Raw genomic sequence first — 12,699 nt, forward strand, 5'->3', positions numbered from 1 at the left:
TGAGGCAGGGGCATAGACAATCTGACCTCACCTGCATCCTCCTTGCATCTCGTCAACCCTGCCTCTAAATTCCTCACATCTGAAGGGCATGTAGACCAAAGCTGTCCTTCAGAGCACTGTCCCCTGTAGTGTGGGCATGCTCTAAGAGTGGTTCCAACTCAGCCCTTTGCCACCGGATGGGGGGAAGGTGTCACATTCACAAGGCTTGGAAAGACCCAAGGCCCTACACTGGACCCCCTCCCATCTTGGCAGCCCCTTTGCCCACCTTTCTCCCCAGCTCTTTGTGCCCAGACCCTTTGGCCTCCTTTCAGTTTCTTAAATGATCCATGCTGCCTCAGGGCCTTTGCATGTGCAGTTCCTTCTGTTGGAATGCCCTTCCCTTACCTGGTCCAGCCTACTTCTCCCGTCAGTCAGATCTCAGTTCTCTCTGATCTCTGAGGCTGTGTCAAATCACCTTGCTGTGAACTCTCCGGAATGTCCCTTTCTTAGTGCCCATCACAACTGTGATTCAATAATTAACTGTGTGTTGAACTGTTTGGAACCAGTGTTTCCCTGGGGCCCTCGGCACAAAGGGAAGCTGGGCAGCATCTGATGGCTAATCCCATTTATTCCTGAGAATAAATGGGATCATCAAGGGCGAGAAGGGAGAGAGAGGAGAGGGAGGACAGAGCCTGCCAGAATGTCCCCAGGGAAGGGAAGCAGGATGGAGAGAAGCAAGAGGAGGACACTGGGGCAGGAGGGACCATGTCAGGGTCATCAAAGCAAGATGAGCTTCCAGCGGGAGGATGGGGTAGACATGTGGGGTGGGGTATGACTAGGGGAAACCATTGGATCTGAGCCCACCCTGAAACCTACACTGCCATTATAATAGAGCCCACCCACCTTCTGCATCTCTGGGGTGGCAGTGCCACCTCAGCTTCCTGGGGGAGCCATGCTGGTCCCCTCTGGGCCGCGACCCCTGACTCCCTGCTCTGTTCACACCCCCTGCATGATTCTACCAACAGCCAAGCCCAGGATCCTTGTGAATGGGTCATGTGACGCAGACAAGCCGCTGAGTGTCACAGCCAAGGCCAGTGACGAGGTGACCCTGGACTGCGAAGCCCAGGGCTCTCCACCCCCACTGGTCACCTGGGCCAAGGACTCCCTCCCTGTGCCACCCGTCACCGACAGGTAACCCCAGTTGCGGGGCCTTGGGTCTGGGGATGGACAGAGCTTGGGGTTTGAGGAAACTGACCTCCAGGTGACCAGTGACCCGGCCAGTGTGTGGGACCCTGTGGACACCCCCAGGGGCATGCAATCCGATTACACACACAGCACTTTTGGCCATTGACCTTTAAGGGAGCATGGATGCCCTTCAGAGGGGGAAGGCCTCTGAAATAACACGCACGCAGTGCTTCACGCACGGCCGAGGGGCGCTGCGTGCAGGATCGCCTTCCATCTGCTCAGCAGAGCAGAACTGAGTGGAACTGAGGCTCAACGAGGTGGGGTGACCTGCTTGTGGTCGCTCAGCTAGGAAAGAGTGATGCCACGGTTGAGACAGCCTCCTGAACGAGACACGTGTGCCGTCCTTGCCTGCTCCGCAGACCAGGTGTCTGGCAGCGGGGCTTTCAGGGATCCTGAGAGTGGGCAGAAAGGGAGGAGGTGCTTGGGCATCCTTCAAAGCCTGGCTGCACCCCCCCAGGCAGGGGTGTCGGGTGGGGTGGTTCCAGACAAGAAGGCCTCAGACTCCTGGGACCCTTGACCCTCGAGGAGCGGGGCTGTGGCGAGGGGGCAGCTCTGGCTGGTGACATCAGCCCTGGCGGGGCCTTTGAGAAGTTCCAGGTGGAGGAGGTCTCAGAGCAGCCTGCTGTGCAAGATCCCACTCCTGACACCCACACATGGGTCTCTACCTCTCAGATCATCTGTTTGGTGCGCCCTCCCGTCCTTGAAGCCTGCACGCCTGTACGCGGCTGGGGTCCTGGGGCTGGGCTGGCGCTGTGCTGCCCCCATCTGCGCACCCTTTGGTGTCTCTGCAGCCCAGGTCGTGTAGGTGGGGGAGGGAGTGGTCGTCTGGGGAGCCTGCATCTCTCCGCAGAAAGGCTGGTCCTGGCTCCTTGGCTGGGCAGCCGCCTGGCCTGGCGGGTGCTTGTTTATTTATGGTTTGTTACCGAAATGGCACACCGCCATTGTTCACCCCTCCTTGTTGTGATGCGTTAATAGATCAGCCGGGAGCCGTAAATCTGTGAGAGCTGCTTTTGCAATCCTGAGTTTTGCTCTGTCCCTTCTCCCCTGGCCCCCTCCACTTCGTGCTGGCTTGCGGCTTTCTCTTGAGAGTTCTGAGATTCCAGGAGTTCACCTACGTGAGGTGGGAAAATATGCCTGGAGGGTGGGGCTGGGGTGAAGGGCTCAGACCCTGGAGTCCGTCAGACCTGAGCGTGGATCCCGGCTGGTTCTGTATTAGTCGTGTGGCCTCAGGTGGCCGCTGGTTCCTCTTGGACCGTTTCTCCACCTGTGAAGTGGACAAGGCTGAAACCCTGTTCTCACGATACAGTGATGGATGAGCGATGCTTAGTACGTTGTCAGTGGCGGAAAATCACTTTGACAGCATTTTCCTGCTGCTGCTATAAACTAAAGCATCATTTCCACCTTTCAAAAATTATCATCACCCTATGTGTTACTTAATTCTCACCAACTTCTTTCAGTGGAAAAGCTTTATTGAGGTATAAACGGCGTGCTTTCCAATTCTGTGTTTTTAAGTAAATTCTGAGTTGTGCAACCATCACCACAATTAACTTTAGAACATTTCCAGCACCCTCCTCCACAAAAGGAGTCCCCACATTCATTGGCAGCCGCTTCCCATCCCTGCCCGGCCCCAGCCCAGCCCCCGGCAACCTCTTCGGGACGTCTCATGTAAATGGAATCGTGCGCTCTGTGGCTTTTTGTGTCCGGCTGCTTTCACTTAGCATCGTGTTTTTGAGGCTCCTGCGTGTTGGAGCAGGTGTCAGGGCTTTGGTCCTCTTTATGGCTGAATAATATTCTGTTGCCTGGATAGAGCACCTTTTGTTGATTTAGTCACCAGTTGATGGACCCTTGGGCTGTTTCCACTTGCTGGCGACTGTGAATAACCTCACAGACCTTTGATTGTATTGACACTTCATTTGCGGGCTCTGGGTCCCCGCGGTTCTTTGGGCCTCTCCCTGTGGCATCTGACAGCTTCCCCACGCAGAACAAAGCTCCCTTTTCTGCCGGACACACAGTTCCCCTTAGTCCCACAGCCATTCAGACAGAAGATGCAGGTTTTTAAAAACCCATGGGAAACACACAGGGAGCAGTGATGGTGCGGGGGTAGCTTTGCTGTCTGTCTGCTCCCCTTCCCCTCTACCTCCTCCGAGGGACCCCCAAGGCTCAGCTTCAAAGCTGCCGTTCTGGAAGCTTGAGAACTTATTCTGATGAGTCGTGGGTGTTCGTCTACCTCCAGGTTCTGTGCTCCTTCTGGCTGGCTGAGCTGCCCCCTCTTCTGCGGTGGCCCCCTTCTCTGTCCTTGGATGGGGGAAGGCCTGAACCTATTCGGGTTGCCCGGGGCCTCTCTTTCCCGACCCTGTGCCAACCTTGACCAAGGGCTGCGGTCAGGGTCACCAACAGACCTCCAGTACTGGTGCTTCTTCAGAGCTCCTTGGTAACTCTGGTGCAATCAGGGGTGAGAACCACAACGTGGCCGAGCCTCTGAGGCCTCCTGCATCTCTGTTTGGGTGGCGGGGGGGGTGGCCCTCTTCTCCTGCTGGCCATCCTGGAGGTGGGTGGGGTGAGCGGCATCATGCCCAGTGCCTTGAGGGGGAAACAGAAGCCATGGGGTGTAGGGAACTGGGATCCTGATCTCACTTCCCGGGCTGGGCCCTAACATGCACACCCACACACCCACAGACACACATAGACATGCACAGACATATACAGACATGCACGGACACATATAGACATGAATACACATGGACAGGAGCACAGACAGACACAGACACACATAGACACACGGCCACGCACACTCACACAAACACAGATACAAACACATGTGGACGTGCACACAGACACAGCAGAGATGCAGACATGAGAACACGTGGACACACACATATCAGGCTTCTGGGCCAAGGTCGGGCAGGCCACTGCTCTTTCTGGAGATTCTAGAGAGTATTCTGAACTCAGGGAGCCTTGACCTCCTGAGTCAGAAAGTCCTAATGGAAAGAAAACAGTAGGAGCTTGAGTACCCATGAAACTCTAAACCACCCACCTGTGTCCATGACCCCTTCCAGTGTGTTCTTGTAGATGCTTCTAGAGAATTAAATTGAGTGCCTCTTCCATTCTGCCCTTATCATTGATATTTTTCCACATTTACCCATTTTCTAGATTCATCCTGGCCCACGTCATTGCTTTCCATTTAAAGGGCAAGATAACGAACGTTCCAGGGTGTTCAGCTCTCATCGTTGCTAAGCTCTTTCTCTGTTTGGGGCAGATGCTCCGTTGCCAGTTTTGGGCGGTAATAAATGGGGCTGTTGGAACATTTTTGCACAAATGCTTCTCTTTATCTCCTGGGTCATTTCCTTGGGGTATAGTCCTGAAAGCCAATGGCTGAGTCCAAGGCTGGGAATGGTTATCGGGTGCCTCTTACCCTGTGGGACTGCTGTTTGTGAAAGGGCCATTTGAGTTGTGAATTCAGAATTGAAGTCCGCAGGATTTATTGAGCATCTCATGTGCCCAGGACTGTGCCGAAACTGTCTAGGAGAGAGAAGACATGGGCTCCGGCTGTGTGTGACATCAGGTAGCAAAAGACCTAGGGTCCCATCCCAGCCTTGCCCCCAACTCTCTGAATGAACCCGAGCAAGACCCTTCCCCTCTCTGGGCCTCAGTCTTCCCGTCTGAGAAATGAAAGGGTTGGACAGGCGATGGTGGCCAGAGAGTGCCTAGTGGCTCTGGTCCCATGATTCAGCCCAGGGATGCTGGGGCGAGGTGGTGTTGCTAGGCAACAATGTTTGTTTCTGGTTCTGATGTGTATCTGGGACAGCTGCGAGTACTCCTGGCTTCAGCACTGGCTCCCGGGGGCAGCCGGCCAGGGTCCCACACAGGGCCAAACCAGCCGCATCCGGGGGAGGGGAGGGGACAGGGAGAGGATAGAGCACCCTGAGGCTGCTGCAGGGCAGTCGGCACACCCACTCCCTCTCATGGCCCAGTGGAGAGGTTGGGGGGCTGCAGCTGGGTTCTGACGATCCGGGAGAAAAGCTGCTTCCTCCTTAGAAGCGAGTGGCATGGCATGGACTGCCCAGGGGCCCCTCGTGGGGTCTTTACCTTGGGGGATCTTCATAGCTCATCTGATTCCTGGCCTGGTGGCTGGGTCTCTGCAAAAGGGGTGATGATAGCAGGATCTGCGGTTTGGCCGTTGAGAGTTTCAAGTGACAGTGTGCACGGAAGTGCTTAGCTGTGCAGTGGCGCATAGGAAGCGCTCAAGTGTAGACAGCTGTCACCTGTTAGCATCTCTGGGTTTATGTTGCACGGGCTCAGAGGATGTGTATTCTCCCCCTCGCTCATATATTGTGCTTGGCCCTTTCCTTGATATCAGGCCCCTCTTCCTAAACTGCTCCAGCTTGGGGTTTCCGTTTGGGGCTTCCTTATAAGGGTCTATGGTGTGGGTCAGGGTCAGAGTGGCCACTGGTGGTTGAAGGTGCTGTCCAGGCTGACTGGTGCTGGGGGTGGGGGGGATGGGCAATCCCTGCTGTAGCCTCAGACCCCACTCTGGCCCAGCAGACAAGCGCCCAGCATGTATTTGCACGTGGTGGACGTCTGTTGAGCGCTGTTGCACCGCGTGCCGTGGTTGAGGATCAGCCTCTGGTGGGCTCGGTTCCGCAGGGGGTGCTGTTCATTCATTGGACAGCCTCCGCCCAGAAGGCTCTGCTCACACAGTGAGGTTGGATGGGCCCTTTAGAAACGGGGGCAGCAGGGGGAGCATGGGACACAGCAAGAGGGCCTGGGCGCAGGCCAACCACCCAGATTCTGAGCAGCCGGAGGACGGGGTGCATTTCTTTCACCCCGGTGGCCCACCTTGAACCCAGTGGCTCTTTGTCATATGAGTGAATGAATGAATGTACGAGAAATTGGCTGAACTCGGCTCCATGGAACTCAGAGCAGGGGAGGTGTAACCTGCCTGCCCTCGTCAGGGAAGGGTTCATGGAGGAGCTAGAGGCTCTGCTGCCTTGAAGGGGGTCTGGGGGCAGGAGAGCAGCATTGAGACAGGGTGGGGTGTGGGAAACAGTGTGAGCGAAGGTGGGAAGGGGTGCGTGTATGGACAGGGACAGCTGGGATTTGCCATCAAATATTCATCGAGCACCTGTTGTGGGCCAGCACCTGTGCTAAGCGCTGGGAACATGGCAGGAACCACCTGGGCAACCTGGCCGCTCCCGTCACGGAGCTGTCAGACAGCGACAGGTGATTACAGGTGTGTTAAATGCCGTAAAGCCTCCAGGAGTGTGTAAGTGAGAGAAGGGGTCCGGCTGGGGCAGCAGGGGCAGCTTCCCCGAGCCACAGAGGAGCTGGAGAGGGAACCCCAAGCTGGGTTGCACTTTCTATCAGATGCCCTTTGGTCTCTCCAGGCGGATACATCCCCCTTGGAGCTCATAGGGCCGGGGGACGCGGCAGGGTAGGTGGGTCTCCCTCGCCGTCCCGCATCACCTGCATAGCTGTGTGATACTCACAGCCAACAGTGAAGCCTCGAGCGCAGTGGAGGCCAGAAACAGGAAATTCCCCTCGAACCTCTCCACGTTTCCATCTTGGCGCCACACGGAGCCATCTGGCTGCTCTCGCCTCAGCGGGGAGGCTGCTGCTATAGCTACACCACAGGCACAGGGCACACGGCAGCGCTCCCCCCACTCCCTCCCACCTCCCCCCTGCCCCTGACACCCCTCCCGGGGCTGCAGCCCCCAAACCCCAAGGAGCCTTGGGAATGTGGAGAGAGAGCGCCGGGCGCGTGGGGCGGGGGCGGTGCAGAAGGGCTGCCCTGCAACCCCTAGACCTCTAGGTCCTGTTTGGTCTGCCCCAGGCCCCATACCTTTTTCCTATATCTGGTCCGAGTGGGGTTTGCTCTGTGCCAGGTCTGGGCTAGGTTCTGGGGATACAAAGGCAAATAAGATGCCTGGGGATCTGGGGACACCAGGGCTCAGGGAGACGGAGTCCTTGGCCCAAGGTCAGCCTTCAAGAGGCCGAATGGTGGTGGATGCGGGGGCCACTTGCTGTCAAAGACCTGTTCCCATCTGCTCCGCTGGGCTGCTTCTCAGGGCAGGGGCACTTCCCTGTGTCCTGGGGCAGTACTCCAAGGGGTGGTCCCCCTGAGGACCTTGGTAAAACCCCGATTCCAGCCTCCCCCCACAGATCAGAGTCTCTGGACGGGGCCTGGGAATCTGTATGTTTCACATATCGCTGGAAGATTCTGATAAGAAGCCCTGCTCTACAAGGGGGAATGATGGACTCTACCTGTGAGAGCTGATGGTGTGTGAGCCTGCTCCTGTGCGTGGGGACACATACGTCAGTGTGCAGAGGACTCTGGTGGTGAAAGAAAGAAAGAACGAATGAAGGAAAGAAGAGAGGGAGGGAGGAAAGAAAAACCTGAATGTTTAAATGCCCACCAAAAGGAGAACAAATTAATCCAGTTGTGGTACGATCACACAACAGACTACAACAGACTACTATACAGCAGTGAAAAGTGAATGAATTCGACCCACACACATACACGTGGTGCCATTTATATAAGAGTTTTAAACGATGCAAAACTGCATTGCGTATCGTTATGGATGCGCTGTCGTCACCATGATAACAGCTGACCTTTGCTGAGTACGTCTGTTCCAGGCACTGTGCCGTGAATTAGGTCTTTCAGCTCTCCAGACAACCCTATGAGGGCTAAGTACCACTGTTGTCTCTTTTTTCCAAAAGGAGACAACCGAGGCACAGAAAGGTTAAGTGACTTGCCCAGTGTCACACAGCAAGCACGTGGCAGAACAGGGTCGGACCTGGTTGTCCCAGCCCAGTGCCTGGGCTCTAGAGACCACTGCCTGGTATATCACTCACAACTGTCCTCAGAGAACTTGCCCCAGGTGCCTGCTGGAAGCTCAGGGCAAACTGGACGAAGGGTTTGCTGGGTAGGGGGATTACAAGCCCACTTTACATATGGGGAGACGGAAAACCAGCAGAGCACAGCTAGTCCCCCGTGGTTGTCCAGAGAGTGAATTGCCAGCAATATTGACCTGTTTAATAAGTGCACGTCCAGCACTTGGCTAGCACCTGCTTGGGAGATGGGGGCTATTGTCATCCCCGTTTTGCAGAGGAGGAATCTGAGACTCAGCAGAGCGGGGAGTGGAGACCGGGACTGGAGCCCAGCTGTACCCTGATGAGCATAGGCGGGGGAGGGGCTGGCCCTTGAGGTTACCACCCCCACTCCCCGCCCCCGTGCCAGCTGCTTGCACTTGGGGCCCTGCTGTGGCCAGTGGCCGCAGCTGCCAACTCAGTTCTACGGGGGCAGGGACTGCACGGAGCCAGCACATGTGGGCTGGTGACATCATATCTGCAGAGGCCCCCTCGGGTCCAGCCCAGCTGCAGGAGCCTGGCTGGGGGTCCCAGATCCCTGTGGGATGGGGGCCGGGTGACTTCAGCAAGGTGGGCCAGGTTGGGGAGTGCAGCGATGGGGGACCTCTACAACTTCCTCCTGAGGGCCCAATACAACGCCGGACAACAGGACACTGAAAAGCCCTGGATTCAGAGCCTGGCCAGACCTGGCACTTAGACGCAGAGGGCCTCTGGGCTGCAGCCTCTCCCTGGAAGCCGTTGTGGGGGGGGCCTCCAAATGAGGCCTCATCCCCACTCTCAGGGCAGGGTCGAGGAACGGTAGGCAGGTGCATTAGAGGAGGGAGAGTTACTGGCGACTAGGTACCAGGCCCTGGGCTGAGCCCACGTGGAATCTGTTCACCAGCCTCAGCCACAGAACTTCTTAATATGCCCATTTTACAGATGAGGAAATGGAGGCTCCAAGAGGTGAAGGGACTTGCTTCACCCAGCTGGGAAGGGTTCAAAGTTAAACCCGGCCAGCGGACTCCTAGCCTAGTGCTCTTTGTCTGTTACGCAAGTTGGAGGGGACCTGGCCTTGGCCTGGTGGTTTGGGGGAAGTGGAGGCAGGGCAGGGGGAGGAGTGAAGGGTGGGTGGCGGACACTGCCTCAGTCCTGGCAGGCTGCCTGGAGGAGGCAGCTGGTTCAAGTTGGGTCTTGGGCCTTTCCGGCAGAGGTGGGGTCGGTTGGGGTCTTACCAGTGCCCCTCACTCCCACAGGCATTGCCTCCTCCCATCAGGCTCCCTGCATCTGGCCCAGGCCCAGTTGAGTGACAGTGGCCTCTACGAATGCACAGCCAGTAACCCTGCAGGGTCCGCTGCTCGGTACTACATCCTCAGGGTGCAAGGTAAGGTCCTGGCTGGCAGCCTCTGTCTCACACCGTTCCCCCCAACCCCCATCTTTCTTAGGCCTCTCGTGCCCCTCCCCCATCTCCACGCCAGGCTCTGTCACCTCTTCATGGTCCTCCAGTGTTTCTTCCATCAACTCTATTTCCTGTCTTTTTCAAGCCTTATCTCTCCTCCTCACCCCCCTTCTTCCCCTCTCCTGAACCCCTTGGTTGAGCCCGGAGAGTCTGTTCAGAGGCCCCCTGAGAGCAAAGGGCAGGGCCCCGTGGCGTTGGAGACTTGGGCGTTGGGAGGGGGACCCACGGAGGGGGTTCTGGTTCCTGGCTCAGGTGGGGGCCCAGGAGTGCATGTTCACCTGGGTGTCCAGGTTCCATTCACAGAAGCCACCCAGTGGAGTCACTCCACCAAAGAGGCGGGGACCTTGTCATCTCCAGGAGCACGGAGATGAGTTGTCTGAGACAGGGGTCCTCTGACTGCATCCCTCAGCCACTACTGACCTACATGCCGTTTTCATGTGGCCCACGAGTGAAGAATGATGTCTACATTTTTAAACGATTGGGGGAAAAAAGGCAAATAATGTGACATATGAAAATTATATGGAATTCAGGTTTCCGTGTCCATAAATACAAGCTTTACTGGAGTGCCACCACACACGTTCGGTTACGTAGCATCTGTGGCTGCTTTCACGCCGTAATGGCAGAGTTGGGTAGTTGAGACAGAGACCAGCTGGTCTGCAAAACCTTTTCAGAAAAAGCCCTTTCCAGAAAAAGCCAACCCCTGATCTAAGCTGACTCCCCATTTTACAGGTGGACAGGCTGAGGTTCAGAGAGGGAGGGGCTCAAAGCTCCTCTATGAGTTTGCATGAGCATGGGAGAGAAACAGAGAAGCAGGAAGCAGGGTGATGAGCAGGGCCTCAGAGTCGGCAGAGCTGGGTTTGAATGCTGACTCTGCCACGGACTGGCTGTGTGACCTTAGGCCAGCTGCTTGGCTTCTCTGAGCCTTGGATTCTTCTTCTATAAAGTGGAGGTAATAATGCCTATCCCATAGCTGTCAGAAAGGGTATTGATGACATAAGGCGCTCAGCACGGTGGAAACTGCTGTTGTTTTCCGCAGGTGTTTTTAGGGGGATGGCGGGCAGGGCCTGTACACCCTTGTCCTCCTAGACAGTGAGGCTCTGGGCTCCGGGTGGGGGAGCTGATCTCTGCCCGGGGCCAGCTTCCGTAGATGGTCTTATCTTCGGGCTCCTACTCTGAAGCTGGGAAGGGAGTGGGTGTCCTCAGCTTCCCCCGAGGGCCCAGGACACTTGTCCTCGTCTTCGAGAATTCTCCCGGGCTCATCCAGTCTGGCCCCACGGAAGCCACCTGGATTCCTGGTCACACAGACCCAGCCTTGGGGCCGGTCCAGCTCCTATGGGCCGACGCAGCGGGTGACTCTGGTCAAGTCACACAACCTTTCTGAGCCTCAGTTTCTTCATCTGCAAAATGGACATAGCATCACCCACCCCGTAGGAGGGACCAACTGGGATGGAGGATGGGAAAGTTGCTTGAAAAACACAAATGCAGAAGAAACAATACCCACTGTCCTCCCCAAGCCAGGAAAGGGGAAGAGCGAGCTGGGAACCCTGAGAGTGAGCTTAGCCGCAGTGTTTTAGGCGCCACTGTGGAGCAGGCTCCTTGCTGGCTGCTCTAGTACTGCATCTCATTTCATCCCAGGGCTTCTTTGTGAGGAGGGGAAACCGAGGCTCCAGCCAGTGCGGGGTCCAGTGGCCAAGAGGGGCAGGGCTGGGATTTGAACCTCCCCTTCTGTGCATGCTGCCCCCTGGGCTGAGTCAGTCCCGCCGCCCCCTGGGCCTCAATGTCCCCATCTAGCACTGAGATGGTGTTTCCCAGCTGGTGGTTCTCAAATGGTGCTGGGTGCAAGCCTGTGGGTAGGGATGGGGGTGGGGGCTGGGGGGGGGGAGTAAGCTGAGCACGGAGGAGCGATTTTTTTTTTTTTTTTTTTGCGGTACGCGGGCCTCTCACTGTGGTGGCCTCTCCCGTTGTGGAGCACAGGCTCCGGACGCGCAGGCTCAGCGGCCATGGCTCAAGGGCCCAGCCGCTCCACGGCATGTGGGATCTTCCTGGACCGGGGCACGAACCCACGTCCCCTGCATCGGCAGGGGGAGTCTCAACCACTGCGCCACCAGGGAAGCCCGAGGAGTGATTTTTTGATGGCAACACATGTGTTCAAGGGAAAGGCTGATTCTACTCTTGCGGGGGGGTCCACACGGGATGTCCTACTGTCAACCGCCCCCCACAATGACGATTTCTGCTGGTTGGCGACGGCCAGGGGTGTGGGGAGCCCTGCAGCAGGCCAGGCCCTCTCTGTAAGTCTGGGCTCTGTGACTCCCCCCACCCGGGGCCCCTGCCTTGACAGCCCTCCCCGTGGCCCTGTCAGTGCCCCCCCAGGTGCAGCCGGGCCCGCGGCTTCTGAAGGCACTGGTGGGAGAGGCTCTGGACCTGAACTGCGTGGCCGAGGGCAACCCGGAGCCCCAGCTGACCTGGTCCAAGGATGGGGTGGCCCTGCAGGGCGAGGGGCCCAAGGGCTCCGTCCACTTCGTGGCCATCCGAACCTCAGACGCTGGGACGTACCGCTGTGAGGCCTCCAGCAGCGCTGGGGTGGATGCGTGGGAGCTGGAGCTCAGGGTGCTGGGTGAGTCTCCCCTGAACCCCAGAGCTTACCTCCCCACTCCTTCCCCAGCAGCAGCTTGGGCTTCTGAGCTGCTGGACCCCTTCCTTCCTCCCAGCCCCCGAAGCCGTGTCGGGCCGCTTTTGCCAACCCAGGGGGGGCTCCGTCCTCGGGGTGGGGTGCAGGCGCCGTGAGGTGGTGATTGAAGAGCAGCGGGCCAGCTTCTCCCACTTTCCAGCTGGACAACCATCAGCCAATCATTTACACTCTCTGACCCTGTAACATGGGTACGGTAACATGTGAGGGGTCAGTGAGAGAATGTGTGTGAAGTGCCTGGTGCATAGAAAGTTCTGGATCCCTGGTGCTAGCATTTTCACTATGATGAATTTGAAACACACTCAGAGAAGGCAGGGCAGGACGATTCTGAGCTCAGCCCCCGGAGCCCGCGGGGTCGTGTGTGGCACTGGGGACTGTTCCATGGGCCACCCTGCAGGGGGTGAGCTGGTGCCATGGCCCTGACTCTCCCCGATGCTGAGGGCTGGAACGCGGGGCTTGTACCCCCTTATTCCAGCTGGGGTTC

General features: G+C 57.3%; 1 protein-coding gene across 1 annotated transcript in view; it reads left to right on the forward strand.

The window, feature by feature from the left end:
- Positions 1 to 12,699, forward strand: part of HMCN2 (hemicentin 2) — a 156,346-nt gene that overhangs the window by 57,695 nt on the left and 85,952 nt on the right. The window contains exons 22-24 of the mRNA XM_089913870.1: positions 1,005 to 1,170; positions 9,327 to 9,454; positions 11,889 to 12,143. Of these exons, the coding sequence (XP_089769996.1) occupies positions 1,005 to 1,170; positions 9,327 to 9,454; positions 11,889 to 12,143 (549 nt within the window). The remainder of the gene's footprint in view (positions 1 to 1,004; positions 1,171 to 9,326; positions 9,455 to 11,888; positions 12,144 to 12,699) is intronic.

Source organism: Delphinapterus leucas, chromosome 6, assembly GCF_059928025.1.
Source record: "Delphinapterus leucas isolate spDelLeu-1000000601 "Yukka" chromosome 6, BTC_Dleu_Yukka2, whole genome shotgun sequence".
NCBI lineage: Eukaryota > Metazoa > Chordata > Mammalia > Artiodactyla > Monodontidae > Delphinapterus > Delphinapterus leucas.